We start from the raw sequence: 24,366 nt of genomic DNA on the forward strand, positions 1-24,366 counted from the left end.
TGTACATTGGTATGCATAAAAAATGAACTTGGACTTAAGCCTAATTTCCAAGTGCAGTATTTACTCCAGTGAGAAGTGAAATGAAGAACAGAACCACTGATCGAACAAAAATCATAATCTGGGGCATTGTTTATCTCATGGAGAGATTTTTTTTTCATGGATAATGTAATACAGTTTTTTTCAATTGCTAACAAGCGTTTACCCATACTTATGATACTTTTTCTAAACTCTTAACACAGACTGACACCTACGGCACACAATTGGCCAAATGGTTAATTTTCTTCTCAAAAGCACATACTGTTAAATATATACCAAAGATTCTTTTCAAAATAGAGCAAATCTTTTTCTGTACATACTAACTTCCCCAAAACACAAGAATTCTGACTCAAAATTAAATACTTATGTCAAACAATAACATTTGTTTTCACTTCACAAGTTACATGGAGTCTATCAAAGTACACCAGGTTTCAAAATACTGGATATTGTTGACATTACAAAAAGTGCATAGACTTTTCTGTTTCAGTTTTACGTAAATGTACTGTATTTGCATGCAAAAATGCAATCCACTGTTTTACCCCAAATATCTTGTATGTTGACATGTAATAGTCACATTCAAAAGAATTTCAGTAAAAAGCAAATAGATTTTTTTCCTTTACTGTTTACAGTACCTACTTCAGTAGGTACATTTGAAATACTGTGACAGAACAGAAAAAAAAACAAACAAAAAAATAACACAAAAGATCAATACTTCCAAATAAAAATGCCCAGATACGTAAAGCAGAGAAACAATCAAACAATACAGCAAAAAAATCCGTCTCTAATCTCTTCTATCATCTGGGTTTGGCCACATGTTTTCATCTACATCACATCTTATGTCTTCCAAGGCAATACACCTAGGGTAAAAACGCTTTGAGTGCCGGATCCAGCCTTGGCAGTCTTCCGCTGTTATGTCCCTACAGCCAGCATCCATGGCATCCAGGAGGGTCATTTGATCATGTGGCCGATGGTCATACACATTCCACCTCCATGCTGAGAAGAATTCCTCTATCGGATTTAGGAATGGTGAATATGGTGGAAGGAAGAGGCGTACAAATCTTTGGTTGTCCCTGAACCATGCCGTCACTGCCTGTGAGTGGTGGAAAGCAACGTTATCCCACGTGATCACGAAGGTGCTGATGTTGTCACCCTCATCATATTGTTTTGGAACCAGTTGCTGGTGAAGGTCATTCATGAATGCAATGAGGCGCTCTGTGTTGTAAGGCCCGACCTGAGACCTGTGCAGAAGTAAGCCTGTATGTGCTATTGCTGTGCACATAGTGATGTTGGCACCCCTCTGCCCTGGTACATCAACCGTAGCCCTTTTTCCTATTACATTTCTTCCGCGACGACGCCTTTTTGACACATTGAAGCCAGCCTCGTCGATGAAGATAAATTCGTGAGGGACCTGGTTGGCCTCCAATTCCATGACTCTCTGAAACAAAGTTCATTTACGTAAGTCAAATTACAGTATTACTGTATACCATACTGTATTGTAATGATTACAGTAGTGGTCAGCAAACAGAATTGAATATAGAATTGAAAATACAGTATACCTGCACATACAGCCTTCGTAGATCCTTCACTCGATCACTGTTCCGATCGAACGGTACAGTGTAGAGCTGCTTCATTCGCACTCTGTGTTTTGATAGTGTGCGTGCAATGGTAGTGAGACTGATGCTGTTGATGTTCTCAAACACTTCATTTTCGTCAACAATTCTGGCCTGAATTTCGCGCAGTCTGATTTCGTTGTTTGCAACAACCATTGCCACAATGGCCAGCTCTTGGTCATTGTTCAGGAGCCTTCCTCTTCCCCCAGAGCGAGGAAGGCGTTCCATCCTTTACAGTAAAATACAGTAAAGGGAAAATACCATATGTAAAAACACAAAATTACCACAAATACTTACTGTATACAGTAATTTACCAATGAAAATAGACACAATCCATGTAAATACGTACCTGTTGGAAACATATCTGTGAAGATACTCAGTCGTCCAGGTACATAGTAATCTGTGGTTTCAAGCAAGTCCAGTTGCTCTCTTCTACCAACCACAGATTACGTACCTGTTGGTTTGTTGAAATATGCGAACAATACTGGCAACTGTTGACCTTGGCACATTGGGCTGCACCCTTTCACCTGCCTCTCTTAGGGACAGACCATGATTTACCACATGGTCAATGACAGTGGCACGGATTTCATCAGTCACCACCATTCGTGCAGCTCTTCTAATGCCTCCACCATGCATCCTGACCCCTCTACCATGCCCTCTCCTCTGGCCTGCTCCTCTTACTGGGCCCACACCTATTACCGGGGCTGCACCTCTCACTGCACCGGCACCTCTTCTTGCAACATCTGCCCTTCTTCCTGCAGCTACCCCTCTTCCTGCATCCCTTCCTGGGCCTGCACCTCTCCCTTGGCCCCTCACTCTTAGTCTTCCTCGTCCAGACATTCTCTTTCTGCTTACTCCATTACAAGCATTACTCCACAAAGGCCTCCTTTTGTAAGTGTCTACATTTGAGCCATACTATGATCAGCTGTGGTTGGTCCAATTTACCCAATAAATATCTGCTGTCAATTATTCAATTACATATTTGTCAATCAGCTGAGATATATAGTTTTTGAACTGATATCATTGCTGAGGGAAGTGTATTTATGCTGTATGTATAGTTTGGAATATTGTTTTTGCTATTTTGGGAAGTTGTGTGTTAACAATTGTAAATAATACAAAAATAGTCTATCATTTTGTTAAGAGGCATATCTTGTCTGTTATGAAAATGTAAGCAATGAGGAAATGTGTTTACTGACTGCAAATTGTGTGAAAATGTCATGAAACGCCTGAATGGTATGGCCACAAAAGTGTGGTGGTGTGGTGATTGTGTGAAGAGTTTTGAAAATGTGCCAAATGAGTGGACGAACGCTTGTTAGCAACTGAAAAAAACTGTAAATTAAGTGAAAGTATTGTAAGCATAGTATACAGTATGAGTGCACGGTCAGCTTATCCTCCAACCTGTGCGTTTTCATTATAGGTATCTTACTCAGTCATATCAACCAAAACATTAGAATTATTTTATAAATTGGACTAATGAAAATTTCAAAAGTGTCACTGATAATATACAGTATCAGTCAAAAGTTTGTACACCCCTACTCTTTCAGGGTTTTTTTTTTCTGTATTTTGACTACATTGTAGAACAATACTGAAGACATCAAAACTATTAAATAACATATGAAACATATATGGAATTATGTGGTAAACAAAAAAGTGTTAAAAAACAAAATATGTTTCATATTTTAGATTCTGGGCAACACAGTGGTGTAGCGGTTAGCACTGTTGCCTCACAGCAAGAAGGTTCTGGGTTCAAGCCCAGTGGCTGACGGGGACCTTTCTGTGTGGAGTTTGCATGTTCTCCCCATGTCTGTGTGGGTCCCCTCTGAGTGCTCTGGTTTCCCCCACAATCCAAAGACATGCAGGTTAGGCTAATTGGTGGATCTAAACTGACCATAGGTGTGAGTGTGAATGGTTGTGTGACTCTATGTGTCAGCTATGCAATGATCTGGCGACTTGTCCAGGGTGCACCCCGCCTCTTGCCCATAGTCAGCTGGGATAGGCTCCAGCTTGCCCGCGACCCTGCACAGGATAAGTGGCTACAGATAATGGATGGATGGATGGATTTAATTTCACAGTGAAGTAAAAATCTATCTGCTGCTTCAGTCTGCATTTTCTATCCCTGATCATTTTTTTTTCACGTGCTTAAGGATTAGGTCTTTGAAAACTTAGAGTGTCGGGGTGCAGGTACTTACGGATGCTGACGCAGAAGAGAGCGAGTGCATTGCAAACTGGTAGCCAAATCCAAATTATAAGACAAATGACGAGGTCAGGGTCAGGCGAGGGTCGGTCGATGTGCAAAAAGTATATCAGAGATCAGGTGAAAGTTCAAACTTAGAAACAAACAGAAAACTGGGTCAAAGTCATGGGAAATCAAGAACTGGGAACAATAGCTTGGTCTGATCAGGTACTAGACACTGAGCAATACTTTGCAACATGTGTAAGTGTTTGCTGTGCTTATATAGGAGAGCTGATTACTGGAAAAATGGGAGTCAGGTGCACCCTTAATATTCTGGAGAAGAGGTCGCTGTGGCATTTGGGAAATGTAGTCCAGGGCTGCCATGTTTGGATGCTGCTCCGAACTCAGATTCTTGGTGCTGTTACTGACATAGAGACATGGGGGTATACACTAGAGAGAAGGAGAATGAAAGTCAGTAGGAGCAAGACGGAGTACATGTGCATGAATGAGGTTGAGGACAATGGAATGGTACAGCTAGAAGGCATAGAGGTGGTCAAAACAGAGGAGTTCAGATATCTGGGGTCAACTGTACAAAGTAATGGCAAGTGAAGAAGAGAAGTGAAGAAGAGAAGTGAAGAAGAGAGTGCAAGCAGGTTGGAATGGATGGAGGAGAGGAGGATGTCAGGAGGGGTTTGTGACAGAAGGTTGCCAGCAAGAGTGAAAGGGAAAGTGTACAAGACAATCGTAAGAGCAGCGATGTTGTATGGTTTGGAGACAGTGGCACTGAACTGGTGGTAGCAGAGATGAAGATGTTGAGATTCTCACTGGGAGTGACAAAGTTGGACAGTATTAGAAATTAGAATATTAGAGGGACAGGGCATGTAGGACAGCTTGAAGACAAGGTGAGAGAGCCAAGATTGAGATGGTTTGGACACGTACAGAGGAGAGATCCAGGGTATGTTGGGAAAAGAATGCTGGAAAAGAGGAAGACCAAAGATGAGATTTATGGATGTGGTGAAGGAAGGCATGGAGACAGTTGGTGTGACAGAAAAAGATACAGAGGACAGGAGGAGATGCTATCCACTGTGGTGACCCCTAACGGGAACAGCTGAAAGAAGAAGAAGAGTTTAAGGATTAGGTCTCAAAACTGTTGTGAAAAGAAAAATGGCTCAGGATTACATGGAGGTTATTGAATAATCTGAATGCGGAGCTCAGAATGTCAACTTAAGTATTTGTTTAACCCACATCTGAATATGTGCAACTTTTGCCTGTAAATATTGCCATATTTTTTTAAGTCGCTGAGTTACTCCACTGTGGTCATCATACACCCATAGTTAATGCTGAAGGACATGGGTGGCTAGGTGTTTGTCCCAGTGCTGTCTTAGCAAGGCGAAGCCGTAATGTATTTGTATCTGTTGGTTTCAGAGACTAATTCCGAGACATTGATGAGAGTGCATCAGATTTAATTAAATCAATCCATCCATTATCTGTAACCACTTATCCTGTGCAGGGTCATGGGCAAGCTGGAGCCTATCCCAGCTGACTATGGGAGAGAGTCGGGGTACACCCTGGACAAGTCGCCAGGTCATCACAGGGCTGACACATAGAGACAAACAACCATTCACACTCACACCTACAGTCAATTTAGAGCCACCAATTGGCCTAACCTGCATGCTTTTGGAGTGCGGGGGAAACCGGAGCACCCAGAGGAAACCCACACAGACACAGGGAGAACATACAAACTTGACACAGAAAGGCCCTCATCAGCTGCTGGGCTCGAACCTAGGACCTTCTTGCTGTGAGGCGACAGTGCTAACCACTACACCAACGTGCCACCAGAGCTGACTTAATTAAATATATTCATCAAATCTATGACTCTGTCCAATCAAAACTGCAGTGACAGCATGTACATCGCCACTGATGTATCACTGATTTATGATGTGATGTGAACAGCTAATGCAATGTGCTTCATTATATATGCCACACGTGTGTAACTTGTCCTTCTCTGTCATTAAACCCACTGTACCCATTCCAGCACCATTTTCATTTCAACACACCATCCTGCTTACTGCCTGTCTCTTCTCTCTGGTCTGACAGTTTGTTTTTCCAACTAATTTCATCATCCGTTGGTTTGGGTGGGTAAAGAATAAAAATAGCATATTATAACACATTGTAGTTTTCTTGTCTGTGCCCCTGTGGTTTGTACACTATCCTTATCAGTGTACTCATGATTACTTCACTGGGTGAGAATAAAACAGGTGTTTGTGACAGATAAAGCTGCATCAGTGGCTTTTAAATAAAACCTGATTATAATCCTCATCACTTTGTTTGACTTGGTTCAGAATGTACATTTAAATGTTCCTTGATTTTTGTTTTATGTGATATGTGGCTTTCGCTCTCGTTTCCCAAGGTCGCATAGAGCATTATATAGAGGTGCTTGGGACATTTTCATGCTAAATACCTCAATAAATATAAACCTAGGCATTGTTGAGTGTGAAAATGCATTCTGTTATGATTATTATTGTGTGGAGATTATACTCAACATTGCATTGTTCAGAATCAAGGAACCAAGGACAAACCTTGATGCGTTCTCATTTATCAAGCTGGAATTTATTCGTAAATTGTTTAATGGAGCGGTTGCACAAAAGATGAAAATCCAGCTTGGAATAAAAGGTAGGGCAGCATGATGGTGTAGTGGTTAGCACTGTCATCTCACAGCATAAAGGTTCTGGGTTCAAGCCCAGTGGCTGACGGGGGCCTTTCTGTGTGGAGTTTGCATGTTCTCCCCGTGTCTGTGTTTCCTCTAGGTGCTCTGGTTTTCCCCACAGTCCAAAGACATGCAGGTTAGGCTAATTGGTGGCTCTAAATTGACCGTAGGTGTGAATGTGAGTGTGAATGGTTGTTTGTCTCTATGTGTCAGCCCTGCGATGATCTGGCAACTACGCATAATGGATGGAATGGAAAAAAGGTAAATATCAGAAAGATTGAGAGCTGCTGAGTTTGTGTATAAGGACACTCACTAATGTGAACATTGCTTAAAATTCATATAATTGGTGATTAGTTATTGACTTCTGAGCAAAATTCTACACCGTGCTAGATTTAAACTGTGGTTAATATACGGTTTAGGAATGACTTCATACCCTTATTTTTGTTCAAATGGTACAACCAACTACACATCCTCTACGATGCTCTAATTTCACATGAATTTCACATTTTGACTTGTCTCTTAATTACAACACTACAACATCGTGACAGTTCAGGCTGCAGTAATCCATGCTAGTCATCCAAGCGCAGCTAACAAGATCACCTTCTTCCTGTCATTTTTATTGCCTGAATTCCCCAGGCACTTTTTCAGATAGACACATTTATCCTGGCAGTGGTTGAGATGCTATATTGCTGCTCTTCCTCCAATCCTCAACTCATATGGCTTTATTTCTCAAGCATTTCCTGTCTTGTTTCTACCATCAGGATCTTCTTTCCCTCATTCTTGTTGTTCTTTTTGGTCTTCCTCTTCCACTTCTTCTTCTTCTTCTTTGCACCCAGCTAACAGGTTGAGTCTCAGAAAGCCTTACCATGTTGTGAGTTTTATTCCTGATGTTTATTAGCTTGAGAAGCTTGTTGGATTTAGAGGTTCATCCAGGCTTTGCTCCATCATGTTCTCTCTAGTACAGTTTCATCTTCACGTGAAATTTGTAATCAATTAAGGAAAGTTTTATTTTAATCAAATTTCTAATCTAGATAAGCTCAAAAGGGATAAGAAGCCACATGGCGCAAGGTGAAACAGATGTTTCAAAAGCACAGCAAGTCTTGAATTTCATGCAAATGTGACTCTTTCTTGTTTTTGTGTCCTCTCTAATCTGTGCACAGGTTATTTCCTGCAGACTGAGGCATCTCCATCACAGCACTCATTTCAGGGCTGCATGCAACTCATCCAGGTGGATGATCAGTTGGTCGACCTGGCAGCTGTGGAGCAGGGCATGCTGGGAGTGTTTGAGAATGTCAGCTTGGACACGTGTGCCATCATAGACAGGTCTGAACACTGACCAAACCTCAACCCTCAACACTGCAGCTCTAACACTTTATACTCTCTACAGGTCACTTCAATGTTTTTGCTAGGATTAGGATTGAAAGATTAACATATGAAGAGTTCAGGGGTAAAAGCAGACTTTTTCCTGAGCCACTGCTTTTTTTCGCTTGTGAGTGTGCCAAAATTGGCTGGATTAGGTTTCTGTTTATGCCCAACCTGCAATAGATACCTTCTCATGAATATAATCAACATTTTCTATGTTTTAATGCATTATTTGGTGAAATAAGTGCCAAATAGCGAGCAAATCCAAGAAAAGTCAACACATCATGGGTGCAGCCATGATGGATGACATCACTAGCTTCAGAACAAAATGGAGTTGTCGTCATCGTCATTTGTATGAACTGACCAGGAGTCACAGTGGGAGGTCAGGATTCCGTTGGGGGACCCGAAGACAGACAGGACAGGGTTCAAGCAGGTGGCTCACAGTTTGGGGGGCACCACAGGAGCAGTTCTGAGAAGCTGTTACGCCAATGGTGTGGAGGAAGGCTTGAGTTTTCCCCCAACCAGGGTGAAGACGGTTCAGCCTGACCCAGGTGGGGCGTGGGAGGGAGTGCTCAGCAGGTTTAGTGGAGGGCTCAGGGGTGTAACTGCACAAGGTGGAATTAGCACTCTCCCATTCCTTGCGCCACTGATCCATGACCCAATCATGGGTGAGGGCATGGGCGTCGCCACCATTGAATGTGAAGGGGACATGTCCCCTTCACATTTCATAATTCTTTGTTTGGACCCTCCCCCCACATTTAACATAAAATATTAGTTCACCCAGCGCCGTTTCTATTGCTTTGTGAAAGAATCCATTCCACTTGATTGATAAGAGAATACACATACCACTGAAAATCCACTCCGGGTTTTCCGGGCATTCCCTACAACAACTCACCGCGCGCGAGTGAATCTCAGCGCGAGCAGAGAAATGTTGGTGTCGCTGCTCGAAAGTGGAGGAGGTGACGTCAGCCCCATTGCCACCTCACAATGTCTAGCTTTTGCTAAAACCTTATTCTTTTGTTATATGCCCTCAAAATTAACCCTAGGCCACGTTAAATTAATGTTCAACTAAACAATGAAATAAGCTTAGCCTAATGGGGTATTCTTGGTTGATGACGAATTGTTTGCAGTATTTGCTCCCTCCCCAGATACAATGGACATAAGGAAATTCTTTACAAAGAGTTTTTTTGTCCCAATGGAAATGTTAGTGCAGTTAGCTGGCTAGTCAATGTTAGGAGATGTATCAGCTAGCTTAATGTTAGCTATAATTTAATTCAAACCCAGTAGACCTACCTTACTGTAATGTCGAGAATGAGGTTAAGTCAGCTTGTGTAAAGTTATTTTTTATGTGTTACCGTTGCTTGACACAGTGTGATTTTGTGTTATGAAATTTGCATGATGCCATGTCATGCTTGTTGATTGTGTGAAATTATGAATATTCTTATTTTTAAACATACAGTTGAGTGTCACTGTTGCTTGGCCCAGTGGCATGTTGTGTTACATCTAAAACTAAATAAAAAAGGAAACACAAAATAAAAAGTAAAATGCACCCATAAAGTCATTGTTGGTGATAAATTGTGTCACATTCATCTCATTATCTTAGGCAGAGCAGTGGGTTTAAAAACAGGCTGATGAATATATGGACTAGTTGAATGAAGACTTATTGTTGAGTCTCTAAAATAGTCATTGAATTAAGTGACTTTTGTAGGGGCAGCACGGTGGTGTAGTGGTTAGCACTGTCACCTCACAGCAAGAAGGTCCGGGTTCGAGCCCCGTGGCCGGCGAGGGCCTTTCTGTGCGGAGTTTGCATGTTCTCCCCGTGTCCGCGTGGGTTTCCTCCGGGTGCTCCGGTTTCCCCCACAGTCCAAAGACATGCAGGTTAGGTTAACTGGTGACTCTAAATTGACCGTAGGTGTGAATGTGAGTGTGAATGGTTGTCTATGTCTATGTGTCAGCCCTGTGGTGACCTGGCGACTTGTCCAGGGTGTACCCCGCCTTTCGCCCGTAGTCAGCTGGGATAGGCTCCAGCTTGCCTGCGACTCTGTAGAACAGGATAAAGCGGCTAGAGATAATGAGATGAGACTTTTGTAGGTAAAATTAGGTGTTTAACAAACTGTTAAAAATACACCAGAATGCAGGAAATGGCATCTAATTAATTAAAAATTTTCTGGGGGAGGACCCCCAGACCCCCACCAGTGTGTCCCCCTCACATTAAAAATGCTTCTGATGCCCCTGGGTGAGGGGGTGCTGTTCTCAAGCTCTGCAGCACATCCAGCAAAAGTGCTTGTGGTTGAGTATTAACTTCGCTGATGTTTGGCACCAGGCTGACCGGGATACGAGAATTCTCCATGAGTTTGAGAACCAGGTGGTTCCTTTGGATGCTGGCATGCTGTCTACCTGCCCATAGTGACCCTGTTACAATTTCTTGTCCTTGATGAGGAGTTCAACTGAAGACAGCTACCTGAACCCACCAGATAACAGAATGGAGTTGTTGGCATCTGTGAAAAATTGGACATGGTAGATAGATGCCAGTTTTTTGAAACAAGACCACGTAGATAGCAGGATTTTACAGTGGACAAACAAACAAACCTGCTGAACAGAAAGATGGCACCACCATCGATCCACTGATGGTATTGGTTCAATTTTTTCTAGGTTTGCACTTGATGGCTTTTGCACTTGAAATCTTCATACTGTATATATGCAGATTAAAGAAAAAAGTTTCTTGGTAAGACTTTGGATCACAGTGAACCATAAGAACAGCTTCTGTGGATTTTGGCGTGGATTTTGGCATTGATTCTGCAAGTATATGGATGTGTACTAGTGCAACAAGGACCATTTTTTCCCAAAAGATATTGCTTCAGTTGGGGTTTTGATGATGGTGTTGGAGAGCACTGTCTGTCATTTCACTTCAAAATCTCCCATTTGGTATTCCATTGGTTTGAGATCTGATGACTCTGAAGCCCATAACGTATGATTTACATCATTTTCATTCATATTGAACCAATTAGTGAGCCCTGGTGTCCTGTAGATGAATGAAGCCACATCAGTCAGGATAGAAATGTGATCCATCAGAAGACCTTTGTATCGATTCGCAATGAGGCTGCTCTTTGAGGGATAAGTGGACCGAGTCCAGGCCAGCAAAATGGCTTCCACATTATGGCATAATTTGTCACCTGTCTATACAGTTACAGGGAAGAATAAGAGATGCACTCAGAAAGCAGTCCAAAATCCATTATACAATAAAGAGTAATGAAATAAGGGCTTGGTCATTCTACTGACACAATACCTCAAAAGATGACGATGCATGGATACTCAGAAACAGTGCTGTGCAAAAGTCTTAGGCATCCTATTTTTTTTTCAAACAAACTTTGTTATAGACTTCTATTTTATGACTTCTACATTATCGAGTCAGTACAAAAACATTTTAGAGTCCAAACGTTTGTTTTCCAGCACAAAATTAAATGTTACACACAAAAAAGTTTGTATCTGAGCAGCATATTACATAAGAGAACACTTTTCAGATTAAAAAAGAAAACATAATGAATGCTCCTGGGTTTTGGTGAAAAATGAAGAAGCGAGTGTGACAGTCAAAGTGTCCAGAAGAACTGTGGCTGGTTCTGTAAAATGCTCAGTAAAACCTACAGCTCATTTCCTTGTAGAACTAAACTCACTGTCCCAAAGACGACTATTTTTTTTAAAGCAAAGGGCCATCTCACACCAAATATTGACTTTGTTTCATTTATTATGGCTTACTGCTTACAGTTTATAGTATTTTTTTTTAATGTTGAAACATTTCATTTTTATATTTTTAAGCCATTTTTGTTCCACAGCATTTCTTTACATGTGTCCAAGACTTTTGCACAGTACTGTACACTTTGCTAATGAGTCATTGTGAGGTTGTGTGTGTGCACCAAGTGATATAGATTTTAATCCAAGTTTTAAGCAGAAGAGTAAACAGAGTGCAGCTATCTCATATCCAGAAGGTTTATTCAGGTTAGTGAAGCACCAGCTCACTGTCATTATGCTAATATTGGTTGCCTACCCATGCATTTTGTGTCTCTTATGCTTAACATGTGTTTATGGACTGTGAGTCTTTCACGCTCACATGCCGGCAAGGTAACACACCATTTAGCACACCAATAAACAAACATCATTAATGAGATAAATCGACACTCAACACCTGGAAGAAAAAAAAAAAAAACACACACACACACACACCCATGAAGCTCCATTAAGGAGAATCATGACAGGATGTTTTTTGTTTAATGTGTACTGGGACATAATATGAACTTACATGTTACTCTAAATTGTTCATCATGTTTTTTTTTGTATCTTATTTCTTCCTCGTGTCATCTTAGGGAGATGTTCCTTTCCTTTCTCATTAGGAATCAGTGTTATAGTTGAGTTACTAAACCTTAAGTCCAAGCCCAGTCTCGAGTCCCCAGTGTTCAAACCCAAGTCATTAAAGAAAAATTCAAGTCAAGTCTGAGAACAAGACTCCAACCGCACCATTTGATGGTGGTTGTTGCTGCCTTTATGTGAAACCATTTCTGCTACTGTGTTAGACTAACATTACTGCTTGACTGCCCCATTTTAGTTAATAGGCTACAGATAAAAAGCTTGTTCATCAGATCAATCAGATTTTCACACAAGTCCTAAAAGTAGATAAAGAGAACCCAGTTAAACAAATGAGACAAAAATATTATACTTGGTCATTTATTTATTGAGGAAAATTATCCAATATTACATATCTATGAGTGGCAAAAGTATGAGAACATCTAGGATTAGCAGTTAATTTGAAGGTGAAATTAGAGTCAGGTGTTTTCAATCAATGGGATGACAATCAGGTGTGAGTGGGCACCCTGTTTTATGTAAAGAACAGGGATCTATCAAAGTCTGATCTTCACAACACGTGTTTGTGGAAGTGTATCATGGCACAAACAAAGGAGATTTCTGAGGACCTCAGAAAAAGCGTTGTTGATATTCATCAGGCTGGAAAAGGTTACAAAACCATCTGTAAAGAGTTTGGACTCCACCAATCCACAGTCAGACACATTGTGTACAAATGGAGGAAACTCAAGACCATTGTTACCCTCCCCAGGAGTGGTCGACCAACAAGCAAGGTGTGTAATAGATAGTTTTCACTGACGTCACGGCATTCCGGGGAACGCCCCCCCAGCCGCCATCTTGGAGGGCAAACAAAACGGACCATCGCCACTACTGGCTACGTTATCTCGGATGAATTTATGAAGTTATATAGTCAGTTTTCTAAAATAAAGATCAATGTCGGCAAAATCAAGCAAACAGAAGTATATAGATACATTAGATGACATCTCACGACACGGTATGCAGCCAAACTGGCCTTGATTGGGGGAATTGACCCCTACGAAGTTGACAAAGATGCATTTTCAAGTGACTATGCAGGGCTGCCAAAGCCTGAAACTGCCAAAGCCTGCTCCAAAGCCTGAAACTGACTTCATCAAACTTTAAAGGCTGTCTGATATTTACAACTTTATATATTCACAGCGCGCCTTTTGGTGGATGCCGCCTGAATCGCGCAGATCCATTTTTTTGGGGGGGGGGGGGGCGTTGGAGTGTCTGATTATAATTTCAAAGTAAATTCTGTATTAAAATTACTAAATAAGCAAATCCGTTACAGTCCATGAAACAGGAAGTATAAGGATGAGAAAAAAAAAAACAGTTTAAATCGGGAAGCTGTGCACATATGCGCAGTCCTGCACACCGCTCGGGCTGCACAAATGTGCGCAGCTTCCCGATTTAAACTGTTTTTTTTCTCATCCTTATACTTCCTGTTTCGTGGACTGTAACGGATTTGCTTATTTAGTAATTTTAATACAGAATTTACTTTGAAATTATAATCAGACACTCCAATGCCCCCCCTAAAAAAAAAAAAACCCCGGATCTGTGCGATTCAGGCGGCATCCGCCAAAAGGTGCGCTGTTTGCATCCCAAACACAAATCAAATCATACAGAATAGACCTAAAATGTTTTTCAAAAATGACCCTTGCGTGAGTGAAGTGACAAGTGTCAAATAGAAACGTGACAAGTGAGCGATATTAAGTGTACATTACAATGTAAACGTACACTCAGCGGTTCCAGTTAGGCATTCTCCAGAGATTGTTCACATGATGTTTTGGTTTCCAAAAACAAACTTAAACACAATTGATTGTTTATTTAAACAACTTACCACTTATAAAATGATCGGAGCAGACTTTGCTGTGTTTGGAAGGCTAATAATCCTTGCAGTTGATTCTCGCAAGCCATAGGTTTCTCCTTTGTATGCTGAGTTTGTTTGCTCGCCTTCGTGCTCCTGTACAGTGGGAATTCCATAAAAGCTCCGCTTGACTTCATCATCTGACCTATTACGACAGCCGTGAATACAACAGGTGTGCACCATTGCTAGTTTTAAATAGTAGTAATGTAACTATAAATGTAAATAATATATAAATGAATGTAACTCGCGTGCTGCAATATGTGCTCAGTGACCCGTACGGTAAGCTAGCCCTCCAAGATGGCCGCCACCAGGGAATCCCCGACTCTGTGATGTCATGTGAAAACTATCTATAGACGGCAAGGTCACAAAGGACCCCAGGATAACTTCTAAGCAACTGATGGCCTCTCTCACATTGGCTAATGTTAATGTTCATGAGTCCACCATCAGGAGAACACTGAACAACAATGGTGTGCATGGCAGGGTTGCAAGGAGAAAGCTACTGCTTTCCAAAAAGAAAATTGCTGTTCGTCTGCAGTTTGCTACAGATCATGTGGACAAGCCAGAAGGCTATTGGAAAAATGTTTTGTGGACAGATGAGACCAAAATAGAACTTTTTGGTTTAAATGAGAAGCGTTATGTTTGGAGAAAGGAAAACACTGCATTCCAGCATAAGAACCTTATCCCATCTGTGAAACATGGTGGTGGTAGTATCATGGTTTGGGCCTGTTTTGCTGCATCTGGGCCAGGACGGCTAGACATCATTGATGGAACAATGAATTCTGAATTATACCAGCACATTCTAAAGTAAAACGTCAGGATATCTGTCCATGAACTGAATCTCAAGAAAAGGTGGGTCATGCAGCAAGACAACGACCCTAAGCACACAAGTCATTCTACCAAAGAATGGTTAAAGAAGAATAAAGTTAATGTTTTGGAATGGCCAAGTCAAAGTCCTGACCTTAATCCAATCCAAATGTTGTGGAAGGACCTGAAGCGAGCAGTTCATGTGAGGAAACCCACCAACATCCCAGAGTTGAAGCTGTTCTGTATGGAGGAATGGGCTAAAATTCCTCCAAGCCGGTATGCAGGACTGATCAACAGTTACCGGAAACGTTTAGTTGCAGTTATTGCTGCACAAGGGGGTCACACCAGATACTGAAAGCAAAGTTTCACATACTTTTGCCACTCATAGATATGTAATATTGGATAATTTTCCTCAATAAATAAATGATCAAGTATAATATTTTTGTCTCATTTGTTTAACTGGGTTCTCTTTGTCTACTTATAGGACTTGTGTGAAAATCTGATGTTGTTTTCGGTTATATTTATGCAGAAATAGAGAAAATTCTAAAGGGTTCACAAACTTTTAAGCACCACTGTAAATGTGAATTGTGACCATGTCTGTTGCTAAAAGTGCTTCATAAATAAATTGAATCAACATTTTCATTGTGTTTTAAAGTCAAGAAATCACCCTATTAATACTTACACTTGATTTCTGTCAAAAGCATTCCTAGATCCAAGTGTATCGATGAGCTTTCACACTTCGCAGCGTGTACAGTGTGTAGTAATGAAGGTGATGAGATGATGTCAAGCATTCTCTTCTTGTTTATCTGCCACTTGATCAGCTGCAGTGTGAAATCATTATTGGTTCCCAGACAGTCATTATAACACCATTGATTTTGTGTTTTTTCTTCATCAGTTAAGATGTCAATGTTGTTTCGGCACATCGACTAAAGCGCAGGCTCTGGAGGTCATGTTTACTTCCTGTGGCACCCTTTTTTTTTCTTGTCATTACATAATGCTGATCTTGTACATTTCAAGCCGCTATTTAGGATCCAAGACAGTGTCTTCTTGGAGTCATAAATTTGTGAATCATTTGTCCCAAGCTTATTGTCCACCCCGTTTAATGTGTTCATAATATTTTCAAGCAAACATTACCTCCCTGTGATTGTCCATAAGGGCTGTATTTAGAAGTGCCACTTTCCATTACACCGACATGAATACTGGATTCAGCAAATAAAGCAGACAGGACTAGAGCTGTGTTTCCACATCATAATGAATCTTTTATTTTTGCCATCCATGTCAGATTAGTTGCTGTTCAATGTCATAAAGTGGATTATTTTGGACTTATGTGAAACAGTACCATATATCCCACTGAATAGTGTTAAAAAGCAAGGGTGAGGCTGATTTCTTCCTAACTCAGACTGTACATTCATGCAGTGTAAATCACCATTGAAAAGGAGTTCTAAATAAAAATAGAAAGGCAGCAAACCCTTAAAAGGTTTTAACTTTGGTGCTTTAAGTTGTCGGACTTCACAGGGAACAAGCATAAAGGATGCAAGGATGTGAACAGCTTAAAGACAAATGCTTTCCATTCACTTTGTGTACATTAATTAAATAGCGTTGGTTCCTGAAATCTCGTAATATATAGTATTTTTGCAAGTTTTCCCACTAAGAAGATCAGGAAAGAAGAAAAGTCACTGTGAGATGAATGCAAATAAATAAAAATTACTTAGCTCAGTGATTAACCTTCTGCATTAATGATTTCAAAACCTTATATTCTGCCTTATTTTTAATTAGTTTCGTTTAGAGCAAGTGTATGTAATGAGATTTTACTCTGAAATTAATTTCCTTTCCAAGTAATTCCAGAATTAGCCTACAACAAGGACTTCCTTGCTGATCCAAAGCTATATATTACATGTGTAAGAAATAAATAGAGGATATTACATGGTTGTGTGAAAATATGAAGTTTATCTTTGAGTGATGAATGTATATATCACGAGTGAGCAAAGTGAACAAATGAAAATATTTTCAACACGAGAAGATAAACTTCATATGCACCACCATGTAATGTTCTTTATATTATATGGACATATCCACACACACAAAAAAAAAATATGCTAGTTAATCAAAAGAATTTAAATTTTGAACTGGTTTGCCATTTTGACAACCCATGTCTAGTCAGCAGGAAAATATTGGGAGTGACAACATCAGAGTGAAATATCAGGAAATATTATACATACGGGCCACTTTCCACTCCATGGAATAAAAACGTATTCTATTCCCTTCTAGTGGGTTTATTGATGGCATGCAATATTGTTATCATATCACTTATCCTCCATGTATTACACCACTCTACCCAATGGAGAATGAGTGTGCAATATTGTTACAATATTGCATGTTGTCAAGACAACACAACGTCACACATCGGAGCTCATGCAAATATCCAATTACAAAACTTTCCTGCTGCACATGTGCAGAATCATTTCTTTGTCCCCCGGGAGAGAGAGAAGACCAGGCTAATCCAGTGCTACTGCTAGGATTAAGCACTAAATAAATAAACTGAAAACTGAAACTAAATATGCACTGAACACCCAAAAAGGCTACCAGAACTTCATGATATATTCTTCGTGCACATTTACAAGAGAAAAACATACCAATGGACATAAAAAAAACTGGAAAAGAGACACGTCAGAGATGTAAAACTTCCATGCTAGTGAGTGACTGTGAAAATTTATAAACAAACATGGCTTCCAGGTTTGCTTTGTTAAAAGTGGAAGCTTTTGAGAGAATTTTGGCTGCCAGGTCGCTCCATTGTGTGTAGCTGTCAATGTTGATTTTAAAAATAACTAAGTAAATTACACAGGGAAAATAATAATTTTCAGCTTGACTGCACTACCATTGGCCTTCGCTAACGCTATGCTGGCTGGAAGGTAACTGCACTGCCGTGTTAACAGCACCGACTTGCGGGTAAGCTAGTGTTGGCCTTTGAGAATGCTGATATGAAGAGAGTGTGTATGTTTAATAAGAATAATATTGGCTGGCTTTTTCATGGTCTATCAGATACAGTCCATTCAGCTACTTGTCTTTGACTTGTTCAATATCATGCTAACTTCCTCTGGCGGGAAATTTCGGAAAGGCAGTGAGGTGAGGAAAGGACTCTCCAAACATTTTACTGAATTGGATGGCTTTACTGGTGAATTATGCCACCAAAAAATAACTTTACAGCCGAGGAAGGCGAGGACATTAAAAAGTCACTCGACTTTCTGGCAGAAGAAGTTTCTGTTATAAAACATCTCATCTCATCTCATCATCTCTAGCCGCTTTATCCTTCTACAGGGTCGCAGGCAAGCTGGAGCCTATCCCAGCTGACTACGGGCGAAAGGCGGGGTACACCCTGGACAAGTCGCCAGGTCATCACAGGGCTGACACATAGACACAGACAACCATTCACACCTATGGTCAATTTAGAGTCACCAGTTAACCTAACCTGCATGTCTTTGGACTGTGGGGGAAACCGGAGCACCCGGAGGAAACCCACGCGGACACGGAGAGAACATGCAAACTCCACACAGAAAGGCCCTCGCCGGCCCCGGGGCTCGAACCCAGGACCTTCTTGCTGTGAGGCGACAGCGCTAACCACTACACCACCATGCCGCCCTGTTATAAAACAACAACAGAAAACCATCATGGACCTGGTGACGGAAGTAAAGTTGCTCAGGCTGCAGAACGCCGAGAAGGACCGGCGTCTCGCCCACCTGGAAAGCAGAGTTGCTGAATTAGAATAGTACACCAGGATGAACGACGTCATCGTCACTGGGATTCAGATTAAACCCCGGTCATATGCAAAAGCAGTGACAAGGGAGGGAGAATCTGATGAACTGGGCAGCAGCTCCGTGGAGCAACAAGTTTCGGCATTCCTACACTCGAAGGGAATCGATATTGATTGCAACAATGTCGAGGCCTGCCACATTCTACCTAGGAGAGACAAGGAGAACACCGCCATCATCATGAGATTCATCAGCCGGAAACATAAAGCTACATTGCTGAAACAAGGAAGGAAACTGAAAGATACAAACGTCTACATCAACGAGCACCTGACAAAACGCAATTCTGACATCGCCGAAAAGCACGACATCTGAAGAAAGAAAATAAAATTCAATCTACATGGATCACCAACTGCAAAGTATTCATCAAGCTGAACGGTACACCAGAGGAGGCGAGAGTTCTGGTCATGTGGAACATCGAGGACTTGGACAAATATCAGTGATGGCTATCGGGACTATATGGTAATCAATACCGACGTGACACTACATCAAACTCAACCATGATACACACCGAAATAACTCTTTCATCCATTACCCGGAACACTACTCGGCTCACGCAAATGCTTGTTGATTATGAAAACCTGGAACTGAAACCACATGAATTCACTGACCATAGACTATTGGATACAGAAAATGACAGGCCCGGACAATAACTTTTTCTCAACCATTAATGATAATTGCCACTATTACACAGAGGAACAGTACAATCAGTCCACTAAAGCTGTGGGAAAATTATCAATAATACACTTCAACAGCAGAAGCATGTACGCTAACTTCAAATACATCAAGAAATACTTAAGTCAGTTTACTCATCCATTCAGCATAATTGCCATATCAGAGACCTGGATTGACCTGGAGAAAGGAGTGGATTTCGAACTCGCTGGATATGAATTTAATTATATAAATAGGAAAAATAAAGGTGGAGGAGGAGTGGCGGTGTATGTGGACTGTAATTTGGATTATAAGTTAATAGATGGCATGATGATTGATAACTTATTAGAATGTTTAACAGTTGAAATTAATATTGAAAAAAGTAGAAATGTATAGACACCTTCGCATGTTTGTAAACAAACCGACCGTTGCCAGGATGCGCGCGCAGCCTGGACTCAGAAACAATGGCGCCGCCCATAGACCGGCATTATGAGCTGTCAGATTATGCCAAACAATTGTCGTTACAAGATCGAGAATGCTACATAAATAAGTTAACTCTAACAAGTGGACATCGCCTACCGGATCCGCATTTAATTAAAGAGTGGACGGACGATGTTAGTAAGTTCCCTGGTATACAATGGCCAGATATATACTCGTACCTTATTGACAAGACTTCAGTGTACACCCACGAAAAACTTCGTGCCTACAAGTCTTTAGACGTATATGATTATGTTATGTGCGGGCATGTACAACTTGATTAACAATGGGACATTCATATTCATTTTGTTTTAATCAAATTATGCCTTCAAATACCAACACTAAACAGCAATTTGCAGGAGGTAATGGCATGAAAGGAATGATAGTGTAAAGAGTGCAGCTAAGAGAAATCAGAGCTGCGTAAAAAGCAAGAGGCAGAGACCAGAAATGAAACTGAACGGGGCGGGAGCTAGGTTAGAGCAGTCAACGTAAGTTGGAATTTAGAGTGAGGGCACACAATTTTACCTTTCCATCCTTGCTTTAAAACTGTGATTTTCGGCATACACAAATAATGATGGCACAAAATCTGGACTGCTTGAGTCAAGCAAGACCCCTCCTACAAACAAAACTGCATGCAAAGCTAAGTTAACATGCTAACAATATTCATTACATTGTGTAACCATGACCCAGCTAATCAGACAAACATTACCAAAGTATTTTGCTACATCAATAAATGAAGACTAGAAAGAATAAAAAAAAAAAGATTTAATAAATAGCCTGATCTTACCTGTGATGAAGTGGGCGCTGCAAACCCGCGCATTTTTGATGGTGCTTTCATCCCAGTCTACATGTTTGATGGCTTGTAGCCATAGACGTCGGCGATTTTTTTTTTTTTTTGGAATGGGTGAGATCCTGCTGGAATTCTGTACATTTTAACCCCATCACTGCTACGATTCTGACACCCGAAAACACAACAACTAGGCATTTCTGAGTCTTTTTTGGGTCCAGGCTGCGCGCGCAATTTCCGCTTACGTATGAATGACGTTTACTGCGAAGGGGTCTATTAATTAGCTGTATATATAGAGTGCCAGAAACTAGTATAGAGGCGTTTAAGGACTGGGTAGAAAAGACATTTACAGTAGATAATAAAAAAGTTATCTTCATTTGTGGGGATACTAATATTGATCTGTTGAACCCTAATAAGCACAGTATGACTGAGGAATTTATTAATACCATGTACAGTACGAGTCTCCACCCAAAAATTACCAGACCCACCAGAATTACTGACCATAGTGCTACCTTAATAGATAATATATTTACCAATGATATAGATAACATTATAAGTTGAATATTAATCAGTGATAGTAGTGATCATCTACCAGTTTTTACAATTTATGACTGTAATCATAAGAGAAATGTGACAGACCATAAACTTAAGTATAGAAGAGTTAGGACTGAGGAAGCCATGTTTGCATTAAATAATGATTTATTAATACAAGACTTGGAATCAGTTTATATAGAGAATAGCATTGATAGAGCATATGATAACTTTTAAAGTATATTTAAATTATTATATGATAAAAATTGCCCACTGAAGCAATATAGTACAAAACAAAACTATAATGACCAACCTTGGATTACTAAGGGATTACAAAATGCCTGTAAGAAGAAAAACACTCTATATAGAGAATTTATTAAATTAAGAACCAAAGAGGCAGAAAATAAATATAAAAAATATAAAAACAAGTTAACGAGTATCATAAGGAGATGTAGGAAGGATTATTATGGTAAATTAATATATAATAGCAAAAATAATATTAAAGGAATATGGAATATATTAAATAGTATTATTAAAGATGGCTCTGGACAAATACATTACCCTAAATACTTTAATGACAAAGGTATCAAAAATTATAACATGGATGTAGTTGCTAATAGTTTTAATATTTTTTTTGTTCATGTTGGACCGAGATTAGCTCAAAATATCTCTGATCCGGTAGCAAATGATGATTGTATAGATAATATTATAAAGAGGAATTCTTGTTCTATGTTTCTTACACCAGTAGATGAGAAGGAAATTATTGATATAGTTAATAAATGTAGTAATAAAATATCCACAGATTGTACTGATATTGATATGAAACTAGTGAAAACTATTATTGGGGGGATTTCTAAACCATTAACATACATCTGTAACTTGTCATTTCAAACCGGTACATTTCCAAGCAATATGAAAATAGCAAAAGTAATTCCATTGTATAAATCTGGGGACAAACACAACTTCACAAATTACAGACCTGTGTCTTTACTTCCTCAATTCTCCAAAATTTTTGAAAAACTATTCAATAACAGATTAGATAAATTCATTGAAAAATACAAACTACTCAGTGATAGTCAATATGGATTTAGAGCAAATAGATCAACAGAGATGGCACTAATGGAATCAATTGAAGAAATCAGTAACTCTATAGATGATAAGATATATGTCACTGGGATATTTATTGATCTTCAAAAAGCTTTTGATACTATTAATCATGATAATTAATAAGATGGAACAATATGGGATAAGGGGAGTTGTATTAAATTGTATAAGAAGTTATCTGAGCAACAGGACACAATTGGTGAAGTTGGGTGACTCTGTCTCAACTCGTTTGAATATTGATTGTGGTGTCCCTCAGGGTCAGTATTGGGTCCTAAACTGTTTAGTCTTTATATAAATGATATGTGCAATGTATCAAAGATATTTAAGATGGTATTATTTGCAGATGACACAAATATGTTTTGTTCTGGAACAAATTTACATTAGTTAGAAAACATAATCTCTTCAGAATTGTGCAGGTTAAAAAGTTGGTTTGATCGAAATAAATTATCATTAAATCTGTCTAAAACAAAAATCATGTTATTTAATAATTATAAAATAAATAGGGCAATAAATGTACAAGTAGATGGTGTTGATATTGAAAGAGTTTCTAATAATAAATTTCTTGGTGTAATAATAGATGATAGAATTAATTGGAAATCACATATAAAATACATACTAATTAAACTATCAAGAAGCATATCTGTGTTGAGTATAACTAAGCACATCCTGGACTATAATTCACTCCGCATTCTTTACTGTTCCCTGGTTTTACCGTACTTAAATTACTGCTCAGTGGTGTGGGGAAATACATATAAATGTTCACTTCATGCAATAACTATACTTCAAAAAAGAGCTATAAGAATAATTCATAGTGCTGGTTACTGAGATCATACTAATTCACTATTCTTAAATTCAAAATGTTTAAAATTCAGGGATATTATAGAATATAAAACTGCCTTAATAATGTACAAAGTAAGGAATTATAAAGTACCAAGGAATATCCAAACAATGTTCTTGGATAGAGAGGGGGGCTATAATTTTAGGGGGAAATTGAAATTTAAAATTCGTAGTGCTCAGACAACGTTAAAAATGTTCAGTATTTCTATTTGTGGAGTAAAGCTATGGAATAGTTTGAATGTGGAGCTCATGAAATGTACAAGTATAAACCAGTTCAATAAACGGTATAAGGAACAGATCTTTATGAGGTATAGGGAGGAGGAAATACAATAACATTCTATTGATAATATGTGGGTATGGGTACATACGGATATATATATATATATATATATATATATATATATATATATATATATATATATTACAGTGGTGCTTGAAAGTTTGTGAACCCTTTAGAATTTTCTATATTTCTGCATAAATATGACCTAAAACATCATCAGATTTTCACACGAGTCCTAAAAGTAGATAAAGAGAACCCAGTTAAACAAATGAGACAAAAATATTATACTTGGTCATTTATTTATTGAGGAAAATGATCCAAGATTGCATATCTGTGAGTGGCAAAAGTATGTGAACCTATAGGATTAGCAGTTAATTTGAAGGTGAAATTAGAGTCAGGTGTTTTCAATCAATGGGATGACAATCAGGTGTGAGTGGGCACCCTGTTTTATTTAAAGAACAGGGATCTATCAAAGTCTGATCTTCACAACACATGTTTGTGGAAGTGTATCATGGCACGAACAAAGGAGATTTCTGAGGACCTCAGAAAAAGCATTTTTGATGCTCATCAGGCTGGAAAAGGTTACCAAACCATCTGTAAAGAGTTTGGACTCCACCAATCCACAGTCAGACAGATTGTGTACAAATGGAGGAAATTCAAGACCATTGTTACCCTCCCTAGGAGTGGTCGACCAACAAAGATCACTCCAAGAGCAAGGTGTGTAATAGTCAGCGAGGTCACAAAGGACCCCAGGGTAACTTCTAAGCAACTGAAGGCCTCTCTCACATTGGCTAATGTTAATGTTCATGAGTCCATCATCAGGAGAACACTGAACAACAATGGTGTGCATGGCAGGGTTGCAAGGAGAAAGCCACTACTCTCCAAAAAGAACATTGCTGCTCTTCTGCAGTTTGCTAAAGATCACGTGGACAAGCCAGAAGGCTATTGGAAAAATGTTTTGTGCACGGA

General features: G+C 39.6%; 1 protein-coding gene across 1 annotated transcript in view; it reads left to right on the forward strand.

The window, feature by feature from the left end:
- The window catches only part of LOC132867590 (contactin-associated protein-like 2), a 230,874-nt gene that overhangs the window by 58,256 nt on the left and 148,252 nt on the right, over positions 1 to 24,366 (forward strand). The window contains exon 10 of the mRNA XM_060900576.1: positions 7,687 to 7,849. Coding sequence (XP_060756559.1) covers positions 7,687 to 7,849 — 163 coding nt within the window. The remainder of the gene's footprint in view (positions 1 to 7,686; positions 7,850 to 24,366) is intronic.

Source organism: Neoarius graeffei, chromosome 19 (assembly GCF_027579695.1).
Source record: "Neoarius graeffei isolate fNeoGra1 chromosome 19, fNeoGra1.pri, whole genome shotgun sequence".
Lineage (NCBI taxonomy): Eukaryota > Metazoa > Chordata > Actinopteri > Siluriformes > Ariidae > Neoarius > Neoarius graeffei.